Source organism: Ranitomeya variabilis, chromosome 5 (genome assembly GCF_051348905.1).
Source record: "Ranitomeya variabilis isolate aRanVar5 chromosome 5, aRanVar5.hap1, whole genome shotgun sequence".
Taxonomy (NCBI): domain Eukaryota; kingdom Metazoa; phylum Chordata; class Amphibia; order Anura; family Dendrobatidae; genus Ranitomeya; species Ranitomeya variabilis.
Window position 1 is genome coordinate 688,688,202 of NC_135236.1, and position 22,482 is coordinate 688,710,683.

The following is a 22,482-nucleotide window of genomic DNA, read 5'->3' on the forward strand; positions in this document are numbered from 1 at the left end:
GGAGGCCACACCCCCTGAGACCGGCCGCAGCGGGACCCCCAGAGCCGACCCAGAGCTGGATCCACCCCCAGGAATCCCCCCAGCGGTACCAGTCCCCTGAGGCACAGCACCCCCCACCACCACACCCTGGGCCACAAACAGCCTGGCCACAGCAACTCCAGCGGCCGGCCCCAGGCTAGGCCACTCCCCCTCATCATCCACCAGCGGCGGTGCCCCCAATGCAGGAGACCCCGACTTCACCGCAGACCCCGCCAGGGGAGGCCCCACCATTTTCTTTTTATGAGCCTGTAATGCCGGAGCCGCAGGCCCCTCCCCCTTTACTTTACTAGGTGCCCGGGCCCCCAGAAGCGATCCAGATTTAGCGGATCCGTAAGTGGGGGACCCAGACACCCCAGCGCTCACCGCCAGAGATGCGGTCCCGGCTGCCACTCTCTTGCCCACCGCTGGGCCACCTTCCACACCATGCTCCATATCAGACACATCACTACCCCCTCCGTTACCACAAACAGAGGCAGCGCCCTGCGTGTCATGGCCTGTAATCTCCCCGCTCCCCCGCTGCGGACCCACAACAGAGTCCGAGCCGGGGTGGGTAGCGGGTGCCGCACAGCGGGATCGGGGGGCCCCAGAGAGGGGGACATACACATATTTCTCCACAGTAGATGTTTTCTTCTTACTTTTCTTTGCCTTTCTCTTCATCCCCCTCCTGGTTGCCTCGTCCTCACAGATCTCATCCCCGAACCTCAGCTGGTTAAAACGGACCGGGGACTCGATCTGCCGGATCTGCTGCATGACGAGGCAGCCCCCCTCGCTGCTACTACCACCATCCTCATCCTCCCCCTCGCTCCCGCTGTCCCCTGAAGGGCCAGAATCTGACGGGAGAGCCACCTGCTCGGGGGCTATCCCGCTATGCGACGCCTGGAGATCTCTTACCAGGCCACCAGGCGGTGGGTAGGGCGCGACCTCCTCCTCGCATTCCTCATCATCCTCCTCCACCACCTGGCCGGAGCTCCGTGACCCCTCCGGAGCCCCACCGGTCATGGCTCTGAACCGGTCGTCGTTCTCCAGCTTTTCACGGAAGGGCCCGCTGCCATCCAGGATCTCACACCTCCGGCTTTCCAGGTCTTGTATGGATTGTTTGATCTTCTTGACCGCGGCGGATAGCTCGGCCTTCCTATTGCCGGAGGCCCTGTCAGACCTCTCCTTAGCTACCCTCAACTCCCCCCAGAGGGATTTTAGCTTCCTTGAGGCGTCCTCATACTCGCAGAGGTGCGCATGGATGCGTGAACCATAGCCCACGGCGGATTCTCTAGCCGCCTTAGTACCCCAACCAAGGGGCACCACTGCAGCACCCCTGCTCGTACTCGGCCTACCTCCGGGGGAAGGAGCCGCCGCGGCCTCAGGGGTCCTACGGGTCTTCATACTGGATCCCTTGCCTGATCCTTGGCCAGATCTTGTGGCCCTAGCCGGAGTTGGAGTCCTCCCACCCCCCGCCGGCTTGGACCGGGAGGCGGGAGCCGGGGGCCCAGCCCCGGAGGCCAGTCCCAAAATGAGCCTTCTTTCCTGGGAAGGGGGCAGACAAAAAGTCCTGGATGAAAAAGTTTACCTCCCTTCCCAGGAGCTCTCTCTACGCAGCACACAGAGCACACGGCAAGCAGGCTCCACCTCTTCCTGCTGTGCAGTCACTGTGTACATACATTACATTACTGATCCTGAGTTACACCCTGTATTATACCCCAGAGCTGCACTCACTATTCTGCTAGTGCAGTCACTGTGTACATACATTACATTACTGATCCTGAGTTACCTCCTGTATTATACTCCAGAGCTGCACTCACTATTCTGCTAGTGCAGTCACTGTGTACATACATTACATTACTGATCCTGAGTTACATCCCGTATAATACCCCAGAGCTGCACTCACTATTCTGCTGGTGCAGTCACTGTGTACATACATTACATTACTGATCCTGAGTTACATCCCGTATAATACCCCAGAGCTGCACTCACTATTCTGCTGGTGCAGTCACTGTGTACATACATTACATTACTGATCCTGAGTTACATCCCGTATAATACCCCAGAGCTGCACTCACTATTCTGCTGGTGCAGTCACTGTGTACATACATTACATTACTGATCCTGAGTTACATCCTGTATTATACCCCAGAGCTGCACTCACTATTCTGCTGGTGCAGTCACTGTGTACATACATTACATTACTGATCCTGAGTTATATCCTGTATTATACTCCAGAGCTGCACTCACTATTCTGCTGGTGCAGTCACTGTGTACATACATTACATTACTGATCCTGAGTTACATCCCGTATAATACCCCAGAGCTGCACTCACTATTCTGCTGGTGCAGTCACTGTGTACATACATTACATTACTGATCCTGAGTTACATCCCGTATAATACCCCAGAGCTGCACTCACTATTCTGCTGGTGCAGTCACTGTGTACATACATTACATTACTGATCCTGAGTTACATCCCGTATAATACCCCAGAGCTGCACTCACTATTCTGCTGGTGCAGTCACTGTATACATACATTACTGATCCTGAGTTACATCCTGTATTATGCTCCAGAGCTGCACTCACTATTCTGCTGGTGCAGTCACTGTGTACATACATTACATTACTGATCCCGAGTTACCTCCTGTATTATAGTCCAGAGCTGCACTCACTATTCTGCTGGTGCAGTCACTGTGTACATACATTACATTACTGATCCTGAGTTACATCCCGTATAATACCCCAGAGCTGCACTCACTATTCTGCTGGTGAACACTACTTCCATTTTCCATTTCTTACATCTTTGTCGATTCCTTTCACCACGATTGCTGGGTTCAGAGGAAGTCGACAATTTGGAACTTCTTCAAAGAACTGGTGAATTTTGTGGAGTCCGAGCTTCAGAGCTTCCTGCGGATAATGAGAGCGCAGCTGTCACTCTACATGAGGGAAGGACAGCAAAGGAGCAGTGGAAGTCACAGAAGAGAAGAGCGACAGAACCTCACCCTAGAAGTCACACCAGAGACACAATGCCATGCTCTTAAATTATGTCTTATCCTCCAGTCACCTCCAGAGCTGCACTCACTATTCTCCTGTTACATCATGTGTTATCCTCCAGTCAGCTGCAGAGCTGCAGACATGGCCATGTTGATAAATCCCCTTATCCCTAAGGAATCACAGATTTGGGGGTATCCTCAGCCAGCGAGGGGAGTAGTCATCGGATAATTGTTCTTTCTAGCAGTTGGAGCAGAACTCCCATTATCTCCCGTTGCTGGTGTTGCAGACTCCGCGCAGGATTTTCTGCTCCTTATCCTCGGGGAGGGGATCAGCAGTGTAAAGCACGGCGGAGGACGGCAGCAGTATAAAGCACGGAGGACGGCAGCAGTACAAAGCACGGAGGACGGCAGCAGTATAAAGCATGGAGGACGGCAGCATTATAAAGCATGGAGGACGGCAGCAGTATAAAGCACGGAGGACAGCAGTATAAAGCATGGAGTACGGCAGCAGTGTAAAGCACGGATGACGGCAGCAGTATAAAGCATGGAGGACGGCAGCAGTACAAAGCATGGAGGACGGCAGCAGTATAAAGCATAGAGGACGGCAGCAGTATAAAGCATAGAGGACGGCAGCAGTATAAAGCATAGAGGACAGCAGCAGTATAAAGCACGGAGGACGGCAGCAGTATAAAGCATGGAGGATGGCAGCAGTATAAAGCACGGAGGACGGCAGCAGTGTAAAGCATGGAGGGCAGCAGTATAAAGCATGGAGGACGGCAGCAGTATAACGCATGGAGGACGGCAGCAGTATAAAGCACGGAGGATGGCAGCAGTATAAAGCACGGAGGACGGCAGCAGTATAAAGCATGGAGGATGGCAGCAGTATAAAGCACGGAGGACGGCAGCAGTATAAAGCATGGAGGACAGCAGTATAAAGCTCGGAGGACGGCAGCAGTATAAAGCAGAGAGGACAGCAGCAGTATAAAGCATAGAGGACGGCAGCAATACAAAGTACGGAGGACGGCAGCAGTATAAAGCACGGAGGACGGCAGCAGTGTAAAGCATGGAGGGCAGCAGTATAAAGCATGGAGGACGGCAGCAGTATAAAGCATGGAGGACGGCAGCAGTATAAAGCATGGAGGACGGCAGCAGTATAAAGCACGGAGGACGGCAGCAGTATAAAGCATGGAGGATGGCAGCAGTATAAAGCACGGAGGACGGCAGCAGTATAAAGCATGGAGGACAGCAGCTCGGAGGACGGCAGCAGTATAAAGCACGGAGGACGGCAGCAGTATAAAGCATGGAGGACGGCAGCAGTATAAAGCACGGAGGACCGCAGCAGTATAAAGCACGGAGGACGGCAGCAGTGTAAAGCACAGAGGACGGCAGCAGTATAAAGCACGGAGGACGACAGTATAAAGCACGGAGGACGGTAGCAGTATAAAGCATGGAGGACGGCAGCAGTATAAAGCACGGAGGACGGCAGTATAAAGCATGGAGGACGGTAGCAGTATAAAGCACGGAGGACGGCAGCAGTATAAAGCACGGAGGACGGCAGCAGTATAAAGCACGGAGGACGGCAGCAGTACAAAGCACGGAGGACGGCAGCAGTACAAAGCAAGGAGGACGGCAGCAGTATAAAGCACGGAGGACGGCAGCAGTATAAAGCACGGAGGACGGCAGCAGTACAAAGCACGGAGGACGGCAGCAGTATAAAGCACGGAGGACGGCAGCAGTATAAAGCACGGAGGACGGCAGCAGTACAAAGCAAGGAGGACGGCAGCAGTATAAAGCACGGAGGACGGCAGCAGTATAAAGCACGGAGGACGGCAGCAGTATAAAGCACGGAGGACGGCAGCAGTACAAAGCACGGAGGACGGCAGCAGTATAAAGCACGGAGGACGGCAGCAGTATAAAGCACGGAGGACGGCAGCAGTACAAAGCAAGGAGGACGGCAGCAGTATAAAGCACGGAGGACGGCAGCAGTACAAAGCAAGGAGGACGGCAGCAGTATAAAGCACGGAGGACGGCAGCAGTATAAAGCACGGAGGACGGCAGCAGTATAAAGCACGGAGGACGGCAGCAGTACAAAGCACGGAGGACGGCAGCAGTATAAAGCACAGAAGACGGCAGCAGTATAAAGCACGGAGGACGGCAGCAGTATAAAGCACGGAGGACGGCAGCAGTATAAAGCACGGAGGACGGCAGCAGTATAAAGCACGGAGGACGGCAGTGTAAAGCACAGAGGACGGCAGCAGTATAAAGCACGGAGGACGGCAGCAGTACAAAGCATGGAGGATGGCAGCAGTGTAAAGCACGGAGGACGGCAGCAGTATAAAGCACGGAGGACGGCAGTGTAAAGCACGGAGGACAGCAGTATAAAGCACGGAGGACGGCAGCAGTGTAAAGCACGGAGGACAGCAGCAGTGTAAAGCACGGAGGACGGCAGCAGTATAAAGCACGGAGGACGGCAGCAGTATAAAGCATGGAGGACAGCAGTATAAAGCTCGGAGGACGGCAGCAGTATAAAGCACGGAGGACGGCAGCAGTATAAAGCACGGAGGACGGCAGCAGTATAAAGCACGGAGGACGGCAGCAGTATAAAGCACGGAGGACGGTAGCAGTACAAAGCACGGAGGACGGCAGCAGTATAAAGCACGGAGGACGGCAGCAGTGTAAAGCACGGAGGACGGCAGCAGTGTAAAGCACAGAGGACGGCAGCAGTATAAAGCACGGAGGACGGCAGCAGTACAAAGCACGGAGGACGGCAGCAGTATAAAGCACGGAGGACGGCAGCAGTGTAAAGCACGGAGGACGGCAGCAGTGTAAAGCACGGAGGACGGCAGCAGTGTAAAGCACGGAGGACGGCAGCAGTGTAAAGCACGGAGGACGGCAGCAGTGTAAAGCACGGAGGACGGCAGCAGTGTAAAGCACGGAGGACGGCAGCAGTATAAAGCACGGAGGACGGCAGCAGTGTAAAGCACGGAGGACGGCAGCAGTGTAAAGCACGGAGGACGGCAGCAGTGTAAAGCACGGAGGACGGCAGCAGTATAAAGCACAGAAGACGGCAGCAGTATAAAGCACGGAGGACGGCAGCAGTGTAAAGCACGGAGGACGGCAGCAGTGTAAAGCACGGAGGACGGCAGCAGTATAAAGCACAGAAGACGGCAGCAGTATAAAGCACGGAGGACGGCAGCAGTATAAAGCATGGAGGACGGCAGCAGTATAAAGCACGGAGGACTGCAGCAGTGTAAAGCACGGAGGACGGCAGCAGTGTAAAGCACGGAGGACGGCAGCAGTGTAAAGCACGGAGGACGGCAGCAGTGTAAAACACGGAGGACGGCAGCAGTGTAAAGCACAGAGGACGGCAGCAGTGTAAAGCACGGAGGACGGCAGCAGTGTAAAGCACGGAGGACGGCAGCAGTATAAGGCACGGAGGACGGCAGCAGTATAAAGCACGGAGGACGGCAGCAGTGTAAAGCACGGAGGACGGCAGCAGTGTAAAGCACGGAGGACGGCAGCAGTACAAAGCACGGAGGACGGCAGCAGTATAAATCACAGAAGACGGCAGCAGTATAAAGCACGGAGGACGGCAGCAGTATAAAGCACGGAGGACGGCAGCAGTATAAAGCACGGAGGACAGCAGTATAAAGCACGGAGGACGGCAGCAGTGTAAAGCACGGAGGACGGCAGCAGTGTAAAGCACGGAGGACGGCAGCAGTGTAAAGCACGGAGGACAGCAGCAGTGTAAAGCATGGAGGACAGCAGCAGTATAAAGCACAGATGACGGCAGCAGTGTAAAGCACGGAGGACAGCAGTATAAAGCACAGATGACGGCAGCAGTGTAAAGCACAGAGGACGGCAGCAGTATAAAGCACGGAGGACGGCAGCAGTACAAAGCACGGAGGACGGCAGCAGTATAAAGCACGGAGGACGGCAGCAGTGTAAAGCACGGAGGACGGCAGCAGTGTAAAGCACGGAGGACGGCAGCAGTGTAAAGCACGGAGGACGGCAGCAGTGTAAAGCACGGAGGACGGCAGCAGTGTAAAGCACGGAGGACGGCAGCAGTATAAAGCACGGAGGACGGCAGCAGTGTAAAGCACGGAGGACGGCAGCAGTGTAAAGCACGGAGGACGGCAGCAGTGTAAAGCACGGAGGACGGCAGCAGTATAAAGCACAGAAGACGGCAGCAGTATAAAGCACGGAGGACGGCAGCAGTGTAAAGCACGGAGGACGGCAGCAGTGTAAAGCACGGAGGACGGCAGCAGTGTAAAGCACGGAGGACGGCAGCAGTGTAAAGCACAGAAGACGGCAGCAGTATAAAGCACGGAGGACGGCAGCAGTATAAAGCATGGAGGACGGCAGCAGTATAAAGCACGGAGGACTGCAGCAGTGTAAAGCACGGAGGACGGCAGCAGTGTAAAGCACGGAGGACGGCAGCAGTGTAAAGCACGGAGGACGGCAGCAGTGTAAAGCACGGAGGACGGCAGCAGTGTAAAGCACGGAGGACGGCAGCAGTGTAAAGCACGGAGGACGGCAGCAGTGTAAAGCACGGAGGACGGCAGCAGTATAAGGCACGGAGGACGGCAGCAGTATAAAGCACGGAGGACGGCAGCAGTATAAAGCACGGAGGACGGCAGCAGTATAAAGCACGGAGGACGGCAGCAGTGTAAAGCACGGAGGACAGCAGCAGTATAAATCACAGAAGACGGCAGCAGTATAAAGCACGGAGGACGGCAGCAGTATAAAGCACGGAGGACGGCAGCAGTGTAAAGCACGGAGGACGGCAGCAGTATAAATCACAGAAGACGGCAGCAGTATAAGGCACGGAGGACGGCAGCAGTATAAAGCACGGAGGACGGCAGCAGTACAAAGCACGGAGGACGGCAGCAGTATAAATCACAGAAGACGGCAGCAGTATAAAGCACGGAGGACGGCAGCAGTATAAAGCACAGAGGACGGCAGCAGTATAAAGCACGGAGGACGGCAGCAGTATAAAGCACGGAGGACGGCAGCAGTACAAAGCACGGAGGACGGCAGCAGTATAAAGCACGGAGGACGGCAGCAGTATAAATCACAGAAGACGGCAGCAGTATAAAGCACGGAGGACGGCAGCAGTATAAAGCACGGAGGACGGCAGCAGTGTAAAGCACGGAGGACGGCAGCAGTGTAAAGCACGGAGGACGGCAGCAGTATAAAGCACGGAGGACGGTAGCAGTATAAAGCACGGAGGACGGCAGCAGTGTAAAGCACGGAGGACGGTAGCAGTACAAAGCACGGAGGACGGCAGCAGTATAAATCACAGAAGACGGCAGCAGTATAAAGCACGGAGGACGGCAGCAGTACAAAGCACGGAGGACGGCAGCAGTATAAATCACAGAGGACGGCAGCAGTATAAAGCACGGAGGACGGCAGCAGTGTAAAGCACGGAGGACGGCAGCAGTATAAAGCACGGAGGACAGCAGTATAAAGCACGGAGGACGGCAGCAGTGTAAAGCACGGAGGACGGCAGCAGTGTAAAGCACGGAGGACAGCAGCAGTGTAAAGCACGGAGGACGGCAGCAGTGTAAAGCACGGAGGACAGCAGCAGTATAAAGCACGGAGGACAGCAGTGTAAAGCACGGAGGACAGCAGCAGTGTAAAGCACGGAGGACAGCAGTATAAAGCACAGATGACGGCAGCAGTGTAAAGCACGGAGGACAGCAGTATAAAGCACAGATGACGGCAGCAGTATAAAGCACAGATGACGGCAGCAGTGTAAAGCACGGAGGACGGCAGCAGTATAAATCACAGAAGACGGCAGCAGTATAAAGCACGGAGGACGGCAGCAGTATAAAGCACGGAGGACGGCAGCAGTGTAAAGCACGGAGGACGGCAGCAGTATAAATCACAGAAGACGGCAGCAGTATAAAGCACGGAGGACGGCAGCAGTATAAAGCACGGAGGACGGCAGCAGTGTAAAGCACGGAGGACGGCAGCAGTGTAAAGCACGGAGGACGGCAGCAGTATAAAGCACGGAGGACGGTAGCAGTATAAAGCACGGAGGACGGCAGCAGTGTAAAGCACGGAGGACGGTAGCAGTACAAAGCACGGAGGACGGCAGCAGTATAAATCACAGAAGACGGCAGCAGTATAAAGCACGGAGGACGGCAGCAGTACAAAGCACGGAGGACGGCAGCAGTATAAATCACAGAGGACGGCAGCAGTATAAAGCACGGAGGACGGCAGCAGTGTAAAGCACGGAGGACGGCAGCAGTATAAAGCACGGAGGACAGCAGTATAAAGCACGGAGGACGGCAGCAGTGTAAAGCACGGAGGACGGCAGCAGTGTAAAGCACGGAGGACAGCAGCAGTGTAAAGCATGGAGGACAGCAGCAGTATAAAGCACGGAGGACAGCAGTGTAAAGCACGGAGGACAGCAGCAGTGTAAAGCACGGAGGACAGCAGTATAAAGCACAGATGACGGCAGCAGTGTAAAGCACGGAGGACAGCAGTATAAAGCACAGATGACGGCAGCAGTATAAAGCACAGATGACGGCAGCAGTGTAAAGCACGGAGGACGGCAGCAGTATAAATCACAGAAGACGGCAGCAGTATAAAGCACGGAGGACGGCAGCAGTATAAAGCACGGAGGACGGCAGCAGTGTAAAGCACGGAGGACGGCAGCAGTATAAATCACAGAAGACGGCAGCAGTATAAAGCACGGAGGACGGCAGCAGTATAAAGCACGGAGGACGGCAGCAGTGTAAAGCACGGAGGACGGCAGCAGTGTAAAGCACGGAGGACGGCAGCAGTATAAAGCACGGAGGACGGTAGCAGTATAAAGCACGGAGGACGGCAGCAGTGTAAAGCACGGAGGACGGTAGCAGTACAAAGCACGGAGGACGGCAGCAGTATAAATCACAGAAGACGGCAGCAGTATAAAGCACGGAGGACGGCAGCAGTATAAAGCACGGAGGACGGCAGCAGTACAAAGCACGGAGGACGGCAGCAGTATAAATCACAGAGGACGGCAGCAGTATAAAGCACGGAGGACGGCAGCAGTGTAAAGCACGGAGGACGGCAGCAGTATAAAGCACGGAGGACAGCAGTATAAAGCACGGAGGACGGCAGCAGTGTAAAGCACGGAGGACGGCAGCAGTGTAAAGCACGGAGGACAGCAGCAGTGTAAAGCATGGAGGACAGCAGCAGTATAAAGCACGGAGGACAGCAGTGTAAAGCACGGAGGACAGCAGCAGTGTAAAGCACGGAGGACAGCAGTATAAAGCACAGATGACGGCAGCAGTGTAAAGCACGGAGGACGGCAGCAGTGTAAAGCACGGAGGACGGCAGCAGTATAAGGCACGGAGGACGGCAGCAGTATAAGGCACGGAGGACAGCAGCAGTGTAAAGCACGGAGGACAGCAGTATAAAGCACAGATGACGGCAGCAGTGTAAAGCACGGAGGACGGCAGCAGTGTAAAGCACGGAGGACGGCAGCAGTGTAAAGCACGGAGGACGGCAGCAGTGTAAAGCACGGAGGACGGCAGCAGTGTAAAGCACGGAGGACAGCAGCAGTATAAAGCACAGATGACGGCAGCAGTATAAAGCACAGATGACGGCAGCAGTGTAAAGCACGGAGGACGGCAGCAGTGTAAAGCACGGAGGACGGCAGCAGTATAAAGCACGGAGGACGGCAGCAGTATAAAGCACGGAGGACGGCAGCAGTATAAAGCACGGAGGACGGCAGCAGTATAAAGCACGGAGGACGGCAGCAGTATAAAGCACGGAGGACAGCAGTATAAAGCACGGAGGACGGCAGCAGTATAAAGCACGGAGGACAGCAGCAGTGTAAAGCACGGAGGACGGCAGCAGTATAAAGCACGGAGGACGGCAGCAGTGTAAAGCACGGAGGACGGCAGCAGTGTAAAGCACGGAGGACGGCAGTATAAAGCACAGATGACGGCAGCAGTGTAAAGCACGGAGGACAGCAGTATAAAGCACAGATGACGGCAGCAGTATAAAGCACAGATGACGGCAGCAGTGTAAAGCACGGAGGACGGCAGCAGTGTAAAGCACAGAGGACGGCAGCAGTATAAAGCACGGAGGACGGCAGCAGTGTAAAGCACGGAGGACAGTAGTCACTCCTCACCTGCCTCTTCTCCTCTGGAGAATTTCTCACGGCCTCCGCGACGTCTCCCAGGATTCCCATCAGCCTCTTCTGTCTGGAGAGTTGGTCGCTGACGGCTCGGCCAACGCAGTGATGGACGGCACTCAGAAGCCGCTGATACCAGCCACGGTAATGAGGCTCAGAAGCGGCGTCTGTCAGCAGCCTGCGGGCGAGAGAGAGAGAGGGGCAAAACCAAGAGCATGGACTGCGCCTCCTGGTGTCGGTGCAATCATAAAGCCCCGCCCTCACCAATACACATAGTATAAGCCCCACCCTCACCAGCACACATTAAGCCCCACCCTCACATTAAGCCCCGCCCTCACCAGCACACACTGTAAGCCCCGCCCTCACCAGCACACACTGTAAGCCCCGCCCTCACCAGCACACACTATAAGCCCCGCCCTCACCAGCACACACTGCAAGCCCCGCCCTCACCAGTACACACTGTGCGCCAGCTGTATACTCTGCAGGCAGCGCTGGAGGAGGAGCCGCACTAGAGCGCTGTCCAGACGCCACTCAAACTTCACGGCCTGAAAGGAGAAAGAGGCAGAAAGACAACGACTCCCATCATCACTGACAGCAGGCGGAGGTCCTGGGGCAGTGGGGGATACAGCGGAGGGGGGATACAGCAGAAGGGGGATACAGCGGAAGGAGGATACAGCGGAAGGGGGATACAGCGGAGGGGGGATACAGTGGAAGGGGGATACAGCAGAAGGGGGTACAGCGGAGAGGGGATACAGTGGAGGGGGGATACTGCGGAAGAGGGTTTACAACGGAGGGAGGATACAGTGGAGGGGGTATACAGCAGAAGGGGTACAGCGGAGAGGGGATACAGTGGAGGGGGGATACTGCGGAAGAGGGTTTACAACGGAGGGAGGATACAGTGGAGGGGGTATACAGCAGAAGGGGTACAGCGGAGAGGGGATACAGTGGAGGGGGGATACTGCGGAAGAGGGTTTACAACGGAGGGAGGATACAGTGGAGGGGGTATACAGCAGAAGGGGTACAGCGGAGAGGGGATACAGTGGAGGGGGGATACTGCGGAAGAGGGTTTACAACGGAGGGAGGATACAGTGGAGGGGGATACAGCAGAAGGGGGTACAGCGGGATACAGTGGAGGGGGGATACTGCGGAAGAGGGTTTACAACGGAGGGAGGATACAGTGGAGGGGGTATACAGCAGAAGGGGTACAGCGGAGAGGGGATACAGTGGAGGGGGGATACTGCGGAAGAGGGTTTACAACGGAGGGAGGATACAGTGGAGGGGGATACAGCAGAAGGGGTACAGCGGAGAGGGGATACAGTGGAGGGGGGATACTGCGGAAGAGGGTTTACAACGGAGGGAGGATACAGTGGAGGGGGATACAGCAGAAGGGGGTACAGCGGGATACAGTGGAGGGGGGATACTGCGGAAGAGGGTTTACAACGGAGGGAGGATACAGTGGAGGGGGATACAGCAGAAGGGGGTACAGCGGGATACAGTGGAGGGGGGATACTGCGGAAGAGGGTTTACAACGGAGGGAGGATACAGTGGAGGGGGATACAGCAGAAGGGGGTACAGCGGAGGGGCATACAGCGGAAGGGGTGGTACAGCAGAAGGGGGGTACAGCGGAAGGGGATGTTGGGGTCTCGGCTTCTGAATGTCGGGGTTCTCGGCAGGGGCATGTTGGCGGTTCTCGGCACGGGGGTGGCAGGAATCTCGGCAGGGGGATGTCAGGGGTCTTGGCGGGGGATATCGGGTTCCCTGCGGAGGGAGGCCGGGGTTGTCGGGGGTCACGGCGGGGATGTTGGGAATCTCGGGGGGATGTCAGGTTCTCCGCAGGGGGATGGCTGGGGTGTCAGGGGGTTGTCAGAGGGTCAGAGTGGAGATATTGTGGGTGTCGGCGGGGAGATGAAGGTGGATGTTGAAAGTCTCAGCGGAGCGATGTTGGAGGTCACGGCGAGGGGCGATGCTTTGGGTCTCGGCAGGTGAGTGTTAGGGGTCTCGGTGGGTGGACGTCAGGGTATTGGCTGGGGTATGTTGGGGGTCACGGCGGGGGGAAGATGCGGGGGGTGGAAGGATTCTCGGCGGGGGGATGGCTGTGGTGTCACGGGATTGTCGGGATCACAGCGGAGATGTTAGAGGTCTCGGTGAGGGATTACTGGGGTGTCAGGGGGATGTTGGGGGTCTCGGAATGGGATGGCTGGGTTCACAGCGGAGATGTTGGGGGTCTCACTGGTTGGATGAAGGGGGACGTCGGTGGTAATCGCTCACCTGGACGAGCTGCGGCAGGATATCCATCAGCTCATCACACGACAGCCGCTCCAGTTCCCGGCACGCCACGGCCCGCACCTGCCCGTCTGCAAAGCTGCAGATAAGCAGGTAGATGATGAGGTTCTGCAGCAGCGGAGGCCCGTACATTACTGTGCTGGCCAGGAGACCCCCGACTCACCTTGGGCTCAGCAGGGGCAGTGCCTCCAGGGGGCTGCAGAAGGTACCGTCCTCCAGCACGCGGTACATGGCAGCTATAGTAGGTGGGTCCCAGCTGGGCGCGCTGCCGAGGATCAGCGGGAGGAGGCCGGGGGGCTTGAGGGGGCTCTGACGGTAAAACCACAGAGTTTGCCTGTCCATCTCCGACAGCCTCAGGGAAGAAGAAGCAGAGGGTCCATCACAGTCTCACCCTCCAGTCTGTCCGCAATCCCAGACCCCGCGGCAAAAGAAGACAACACGGGGGCCATGATGGCAGCCATACTGGATGTCTCCCCATGCCAAACCACATCCTGCAGCGACACAAGAACTTACAGCAGCACGGAGCAGCGATGCGCCAGGGACCGGAGCGCCGGGCTCTCACCACCGACAGCACACGGAGAATCTGCAGGCAGGGGCCGCTGAAAAGCCAGGTCCAAGTCCGGAAAATCCACCTACAATGAGACGGCGACAAAGGGCAGCAAGAAACCGCCAACGCTCGCCACACGTCAGTAACAGGCGGTAACCTAGGACAACATGTCAGTAACAGGCGGTAACCTAGGGCCACATATCAGTAACAGGCAGTAACCTAGGACATCATGTCAGTAACAGGCGGTAATCTAGGGCCACATATCAGTAACAGGCGGTAACCTAGGACATCATGTCAGTAACAGGCGGTAATCTAGGGCCACATATCAGTAACAGGCGGTAACCTAGGACATCATGTCAGTAACAGGCGGTAACCTAGGGCCACATATCAGTAACAGGCGGTAACCTAGGACATCATGTCATACCTCCCAACCGTCCCGATTTCAGCGGGACAGTCCCGCTTTGGCACCGGGGTCCCGCTGTTATCGTTAAAGGGGTATTGTCACCCAAAATGCTAAATACGGCAGCAGCATGCCGACCCCTCACCCCGTTACTCACCTCTGACTCCACCGCCTCAGGAATCTTCGATCGCACTTCACGTATGCGCACTCCGGGGGTCAGGAGGACCTGGTGCCGGGCAGATGTGCTCCGTGGGTGTTACTATGTTTTTAGCCCTGTCGAACCCATAACACAAATTACATGAACACAAAATGGTGCTCGGTGTATATCAGGGAGATATATACAAAAGGGACTTGGCCCCTATAATAATTATACCAGTAAGGCCGGCGTCACACTCGGCGTAAGACAATACGCCACGTATTATACGGCCGTACTACGGGCGTAATACGGAGAAATGTCCCCAAAATATTGATCCGTAGTCAGGGTGTGTCAGCGTATTTTATGCTATGGGGCATTTTATACGTGCCCCATCACGTGGGGCAAGTATACTGTACGCAGCATCATGTGGGGCCATTATACAGTATGGAGCATAATGTGGCCAATGGCCATTGTACAGTATGGAGCGTCGTGTGTGGCCATATTTTTTTGTTCATAATTATTGTTAACGAAACATTGTGATCAGAAGTGCTAAATGGGTGTGGTTGGGGCGTGGCTAGTTGTGAAATGGGTGTGGCCTAAAATTTGCCGCGACGCGCTATGCGCGCCGCTGACTTTGTCCCTCTTTCCCTTCCCCTAAAGTTGGGAGGTATGATCATGTCAGTAACAGGCGGTAATCTAGGGCCACATATCAGTAACAGGCGGTAACCTAGGACATCATGTCAGTAACAGGCGGTAACCTAGGGCCACATATCAGTAACAGGCGGTAACCTAGGACATCATGTCAGTAACAGGCGGTAATCTAGGGCCACACGTCAGTAACAGGTGGTAACCTAGGACAACATGTCAGTAACAGGCGGTAACCTAGGGCCACATATCAGTAACAGGCGATAACCTAGGACATCATGTCAGTAACAGGCGGTAATCCAGGAAAACATGTCAGTAACAGGCGGCAATCTAGGGCCACACGTCAGTAACAGGTGGTAATCTAGGGCCACATGTCAGTAACAGGCGGTAATCTAGGACAACATGTCAGTAACAGACGGTAACCTAGGACATCATGTCAGTAACAGGCGGTAATCTAGGACAACATGTCAGTAACAGGCGGTAATCTAGGACAACATGTCAGTAACAGGCGGTAATCCAGGAAAACATGTCAGTAACAGGCGGCAATCTAGGGCCACACATCAGCAACAGGCAGTAACCTAGGACAACATGTTAGTAACAGACGGTAACCTAGGACATCATGTCAGTAACAGGCGGTAATCTAGGACAACATGTCAGTAACACGCGGTAATCCAAGGCCACATGTCAGTAATCGGCGTAATCTAGGGCCACACATCAGTAACAGGCGGTAATCCAGGGCCACACATCCACAGGGTTTATACTCCATATGCAGTAAGCAAGCTGGGAATTGTAGTACCTGCACAGTGATCAGGGTAGGTAGGGAAGTTTCCAGTGCCCCGGGGGTGATGACAGGCGGTGGCTCGGTGTGAGATGTCATGTTCAGCAGCCACTCGCCCCGAACAAAGTGCCTGGAACGAGAGCAGAACTGCATCAGCCCCAGATAAACACCAGGAGGGAAGGGGCGCTAGCTCTGTGGCCCGGTGATCCGGGGGGGACTGGTCCTGTGGCCCGGGGGGGGTGGGGCTGGTCCTGTGGCTCGGTGGCCCAGGGGGGACTGGTCCTGTGGCTCAGTGGCCCGGGGGGGGCTGGTCCTGTGGCTCGGTGGCCCGGGGGGGGTTGGTCCTGTGGCTCGGTGGCCCAGGGGGGACTGGTCCTGTGGCTCGGTGACCCGGGGGGGGGGCTGGTCCTGTGGCTCGGTGGCCCAGGGGGGCTGGTCCTGTGGCCCGGGGCTGACTCCGTCATTCTCCCTCCTGTACACATTCAGCTTCATGTGACAGAGGCGCTGCCACCCTCGTAGGATCGAGTGCCCCCTCACCCGGTCACATTTATAAATGATTGTGATCAATTTATCAAAGGGCAAAAATGATAACACAAAGTCTGGGTTGTCAGCGCTGATCTGCGGGGTCCGGAGTTGTCAGCGCTGATCTGTGGGTTCTGGGATTGTTGGAGCTCCTCGCCCAGCAGGGAAGGAGCACTTACTGGTCATCATACAAGGGGCGGCAGGACCAGGCAAGGAAGGAGCCGCCGGGTGAGGAGGGAGTCACCGCGTACAGTCTCAGCAACAGCATCGACTCGTAAGGCAGCGATGAGGCTGGAAGCGGGAAGCTGATCCTGCAAGAAAGAGGGGGCCACGTGACTGACCACCAATACTGACCCCAGAGCACTGACCCCAGCCACTCCCCCCAGACCCTCCTCCCTGAACCGGCCCCTCCTCCCAGACCCTGGCCCCTCCACCCAGCCCCTCCTCTCTGACCCTCAGCCCCCCCTCCCTGATCTTCCTCCCTGACCCCAGCCCCTCCTCCTCCCAGACCCCCTCCTCCCAGGACCCGGCCTGTCATGATTCCCAATGGCAGGGAAACATCAAAACACAAAGATAACGGACGAGCTCTGGGTGATGGAATCTCGAGCTGACCGTGAGCTAAATCTACCACACAACTAATAGTAGCCAGGGAGCATACCTGATTAACCCTAGATGCCACGCGCCAGCCGGAGGACTAACTACCCCTGGTAGAGGAAGGAACAGACCTGGCTTACCTCTAGGGAAATACCCCAAAAGATGATAGCAGCCCCCCACATGTAATGACGGTGAGTTTAGAGGAAAAGACATACACAGTATGAAGGTAGATTTAGCAAAGAGAGGTCCACTTACTAGATAGCAGAAGGATACAAAAGAGGACTTCACGGTCAACTGAAAACCCTATCAAAAAACCATCCTGAAATTACTTTAAGACTCCTGTGTCAACTCATGACACAGGAGTGGCAATTTCAGCCCACAAGAGCTTCCAGCTACAGAGAATAACAAAACTGCAAACTGGACAAAAGATACAAAACAAAAGGACAAAGTCCACTTAGCTGATCAGCAGACTAGTAGCAGGAACATGCAACCGAAGGCTCTGGTTACAATGATGACCGGCAAGGAAATGACTGGAGAGCAAGGCTAAATAGGAAACTCCCAAACACTGATGGGAGCAGGTGAACTGAGACAGCAAAGACACACAAGTCACCAGTACCACCAGCAACCACCAGGGGAGCCCAAAAGCGGATTCACAACACCGGCCCCTCCTCCCAGAACCCAGCCCCTCCTCTCTGACCGTCAGCCCCTCCTCCCTGATCTTCCTCCCTGACCCCAGCCCCTCCTCCTCCCAGACCCCCTCCTCCCAGAACCCAGCCCCTCCTCCCTGACCCCCCCAGCTTGGTGAGTGGATCTCTATCTCAGACAGGCGCTTACATCTCATCCCAGATGGCTCGGATAAAGAAGGATCTGGCAGCAGCGACACTCTGGGAATTCACCTCTGGACAGATCTTCCTCCCGGCATAAATCAACGAGCACGAGACATAGAAAAGACTGTCACTATAAGACAAGAGACCCCACGTCACCGCAAGACAAGAGACCCCACATTACCTCAAGACAAGAGACCCCACGTCACCGCAAGACAAGAGACCCCACATTACCACAAGACAAGAGACCTCACGTCACCGCAAGACAAGAGACCCCACGTCACCGCAAGACAAGAGACCCCACGTCACCGCAAGACAAGAGACCCCATGTCACCGCAAGACAAGAGACCTCACGTCACCGCAAGACAAGAGATCCCACGTCACCGCAAGACAAGAGATCCCACGTCACTGCAAGACAAGAGACCCCACGTCACCGCAAGACAAGAGACCCTATGTCACCGCAAGACAAGAGACCCCATGTCACCGCAAGACAAGAGACCCCACATCACCATAAAACAAGAGACCCCACGTCACCGCAAGACAAGAGATCCCACGTCACTGCAAGACAAGAGACCCCACGTCATTGCAAGACAAGAGACCTCACGTCACCGCAAGACAAGAGACCCTATGTCACCGCAAGACAAGAGACCTCACGTCACCACAAGACAAGAGACCCCACATCACCGCAAGACAAGAGACCTCAAGTCACCGCAAGACAAGAGACCCTATGTCACCGCAAGACAAGAGACCTCACGTCACCACAAGACAAGAGACCCCACGTCACTGCAAGACAAGAGACCTCACGTCACTGCAAGACAAGAGACCCCACGTCACTATAAGACAAGAGACCCCACATCACCGCAAGACAAGAGACCCCACATTACCTCAAGACAAGAGACCCCACATCACCGCAAGACAAGAGACCTCACGTCACCACAAGACAAGAGACCCCATGTCACCGCAAAACAAGAGACCTCACGTCACCGCAAGACAAGAGACCCTATGTCACCGCAAGACAAGAGACCTCACGTCACCATAACACAAGAGACCCCACATTACCGCAAGACAAGAGACCCCACATTACCGCAAGACAAGAGACCCCACGTCACCACAAGAGAAGAGACCCCACATCACAGTAAGACGAGACCCCACGTCACCAGACGCGAGATGACATAAGAAGCTCCACCCTTAATGGCCACCTTTCCCCTCTGACCTTGTGACCCAGTTCTCGGGCAGATTGTGAGCAGCAGATAAGCGGAAGCTGAGGAACGCTGATCTCGCCTCTGCTCTGCAGATCGTCCGGTCCATCTCACACATGAAATCTGTGTGGAAACTCCAACTGTAGATGCTGAGGAGCCTCGAGATGGCGACGGAGAGTCCCAGGAGGGAGAATTGCATTGGATCTGGGGCAAGAGGGTAGATATCAGCATCTGACAACGCCACGTCTACACCAACCACCAGATGCCGAATATCCCAACATACACCGACCACTGGAGACCATATATACCGTCTCTGAGTACACAGCATTGCATCTTAAATAACCAGAGGGCTATTGTCAGCAAGCCAGAAACAATGGACTGTTATCTATATGTTGGCTTTTGAATTTATGTGTTTCTGTCTGGTTGGTCAAGAAAACAGACCTTCGCTTGTGTAAGCCTGTAATATTGACTTGTAGGTCAACATTTGATGTAACATATTGTGCTTTTATCCTTGATGACTAGTGATGTTTGCTGATATGCTGACTGCGCATTGTCTAGGCCAGCCAGCTTGTTGACTTTTACGATAGAGGAGGAAAAACTATGCAAATAGATTACCATTCTTCCCCTTTATCTATGAATGCTGGTGTGATGGACATATGTTAAGTATAAAAAGAGGTTATATGCCTTTGTATACAGAGGGATAAACCAACATACACCGACTACCAGAGACCGTATGTAACGCCATACAGTGACCGGATATAATGACATACACTGGCCACCAGAGACCGGATATAGCGCCATACACTGACCACCAGGGACCGGATATACCGCCATAACCGACCACCAGGTCCGGATATATCGCCATACACCGACCACCAGGGACTGGAAATACAGCCATACACTGACTACCGGGGACTGGATATACCGCTATACACCAACCACCAGTGACCAAATATACTGCAATACACCGACCACCAGAGATCAGATATACCACCATACACTAGAAACTGGATATATCGCCATACACTGACAGAGAGACGGGATATACCACCATACACAGAGCACTAGTGACCGGATATACCACCATACACTGACCACCAGTGACCGGATATACCACCATACATGGAGCACTAGTGACCTGATATACTGTCATACACCGACCACCAGTGACCGGATATACCACCATACACCGACCACCAGTGACCGGATATACCACCACACACAGACCACGAGGGACCGGATATACCACCATACACCAACCACCAGTGACCGGATATACCACCATACATGGAGCACTAGTGACCTGATATACTGTCATACACCGACCACCAGTGACCGGATATACCACCACACACAGACCACGAGGGACCGGATATACCACCATACACCAACCACCAGTGACCGGATATACCACCATACATGGAGCACTAGTGACCTGATATACTGTCATACACCGACCACCAGTGACCGGATATACCACCACACACAGACCACGAGGGACGGGATATACCACCATACACCGAGCACTAGTGACCCGATATACTGTCATACACCGACCACCAGGGACCGGATATACCACCATACATGGAGCACTATTCACCTGATATACTGTCATACACCGACCACCAGGGACCGGATATACCACCACACACAGACCACGAGGGACCGGATATACCACCATACACCAACCACCAGTGACCGGATATACCACCATACATGGAGCACTAGTGACCTGATATACTGTCATACACCGACCACCAGTGACCGGATATACCACCACACACAGACCACGAGGGACGGGATATACCACCATACACCGAGCACTAGTGACCCGATATACTGTCATACACCGACCACCAGGGACCGGATATACCACCATACATGGAGCACTATTCACCTGATATACTGTCATACACCGACCACCAGGGACCGGATATACCACCATACACCGACCACCAGGGACCGGATATACCGCCATACACCAACCACCAGTGACCAAATATACCGCCACACACAGACCACCAGGCACCAGATATACCGCCATACACCAACCACCAGGGACCAGATATACCGCCACACACACAGACCACCAGGCACCGGATAAACCACGGCGTGGTGTAATGTTACAGAGTGATCTCCGTTATTTACTCACCCGTCATCTGTGGAGATGGGGTCCAATTCTGCAGTGCGCTGACACTCAGGGCACTGACGGTGGCGCTCACCTCCAGGGTCTCCACAGAGCGCAGCAGGTAACAGATCTCCTTCACAGCTTCCAGGACCCGGCCGACACCAGAAGACTGACAACAAGATCCATCAGATTACACGCCGTGCTTTATAATAATGCCCTCTAGTCTGATAATGCTGAGTATTATAGCAGCACCCGACAGGGTCACGACACCTTGTCCGTAATAACGACCTAAATGGTGGACACTATTACTATATGGGGGACGAAAAGGTGGACGCTACTACTGTATGGGGGCAGAAATGGTGGACGCTACTACTGTACGGGGGCAGAAATGGTGGACGGTATTACTGTACGGGGGCAGACCTGGTGGACGGTATTACTGTATGGGGGCAGAAATGGTGGACGGTATTACTGTATGGGGGCAGAAATGGTGGACGGTATTACTGTATGGGGTAGAAATGGTGGACGCTACTACTGTATGGGGCAGAAATGGTGGACGGTATTACTGTATGGGGCAGAAATGGTGCACGCTATTACTGTATGGGGGCAGAAACGGTGGACGCTACTAATGTATGGGGGCAGAAATGGTGGACGGTATTACTGTATGGGGTAGAAATGGTGGACGCTACTAATGTATGGGGGCAGAAATGGTGGACGGTATTACTGTATGGGGTAGAAATGGTGGACGCTACTAATGTATGGGGGCAGAAATGGTGGACGCTACTACTGTATGGGGCAGAAATGGTGGACGGTATTACTGTACGGGGGCAGAAATGGTGGAAAGTATTACTGTACGGGGGCAGACATGGTGGACGGTATTACTGCATGGGGTAGAAATGGTGGACGCTACTACTGTATGGGGCAGTAATGGTGGACGGTATTACTGTATGGGGCAGAAATGGTGGACACTACTACTGTATGGAGGTAGAAATGGTGGACACTACTGTATGGGGGCAGAAATGGTGGACGGTATTACTGTATGGGGCAGAAATGGTGGACGGTATTACTGTATGGGGCAGAAATGGTGGACTCTTACTGTATGGGGGCAGAAATGGTGGACAGTATTACTGTATGGGGGCAGAAATGGTGGACACTACAGCATGGGGGCAGAAATGGTGGACGGTATTACTGTACGGGGTAGAAATGGTGGACGCTACTACTGTATGGGGGTAGAAATGGTGGACGGTATTACTGTATGGGGGCAGAAACGGTGGACGCTACTAC

General features: G+C 54.6%; 1 protein-coding gene across 1 annotated transcript in view; it reads right to left on the bottom strand.

The window, feature by feature from the left end:
- The window catches only part of PIK3C2G (phosphatidylinositol-4-phosphate 3-kinase catalytic subunit type 2 gamma), a 215,001-nt gene that overhangs the window by 48,896 nt on the left and 143,623 nt on the right, over positions 1–22,482 (bottom strand). The window contains exons 10-20 of the mRNA XM_077267271.1: positions 21,226–21,370; positions 19,088–19,277; positions 17,885–18,007; positions 16,636–16,767; positions 15,953–16,064; positions 13,942–14,060; positions 13,592–13,780; positions 13,414–13,507; positions 11,596–11,690; positions 11,143–11,323; positions 2,818–2,925 (exon numbers count right to left, since the gene is read on the bottom strand). Of these exons, the coding sequence (XP_077123386.1) occupies positions 2,818–2,925; positions 11,143–11,323; positions 11,596–11,690; positions 13,414–13,507; positions 13,592–13,780; positions 13,942–14,060; positions 15,953–16,064; positions 16,636–16,767; positions 17,885–18,007; positions 19,088–19,277; positions 21,226–21,370 (1,488 nt within the window). The remainder of the gene's footprint in view (positions 1–2,817; positions 2,926–11,142; positions 11,324–11,595; positions 11,691–13,413; positions 13,508–13,591; positions 13,781–13,941; positions 14,061–15,952; positions 16,065–16,635; positions 16,768–17,884; positions 18,008–19,087; positions 19,278–21,225; positions 21,371–22,482) is intronic.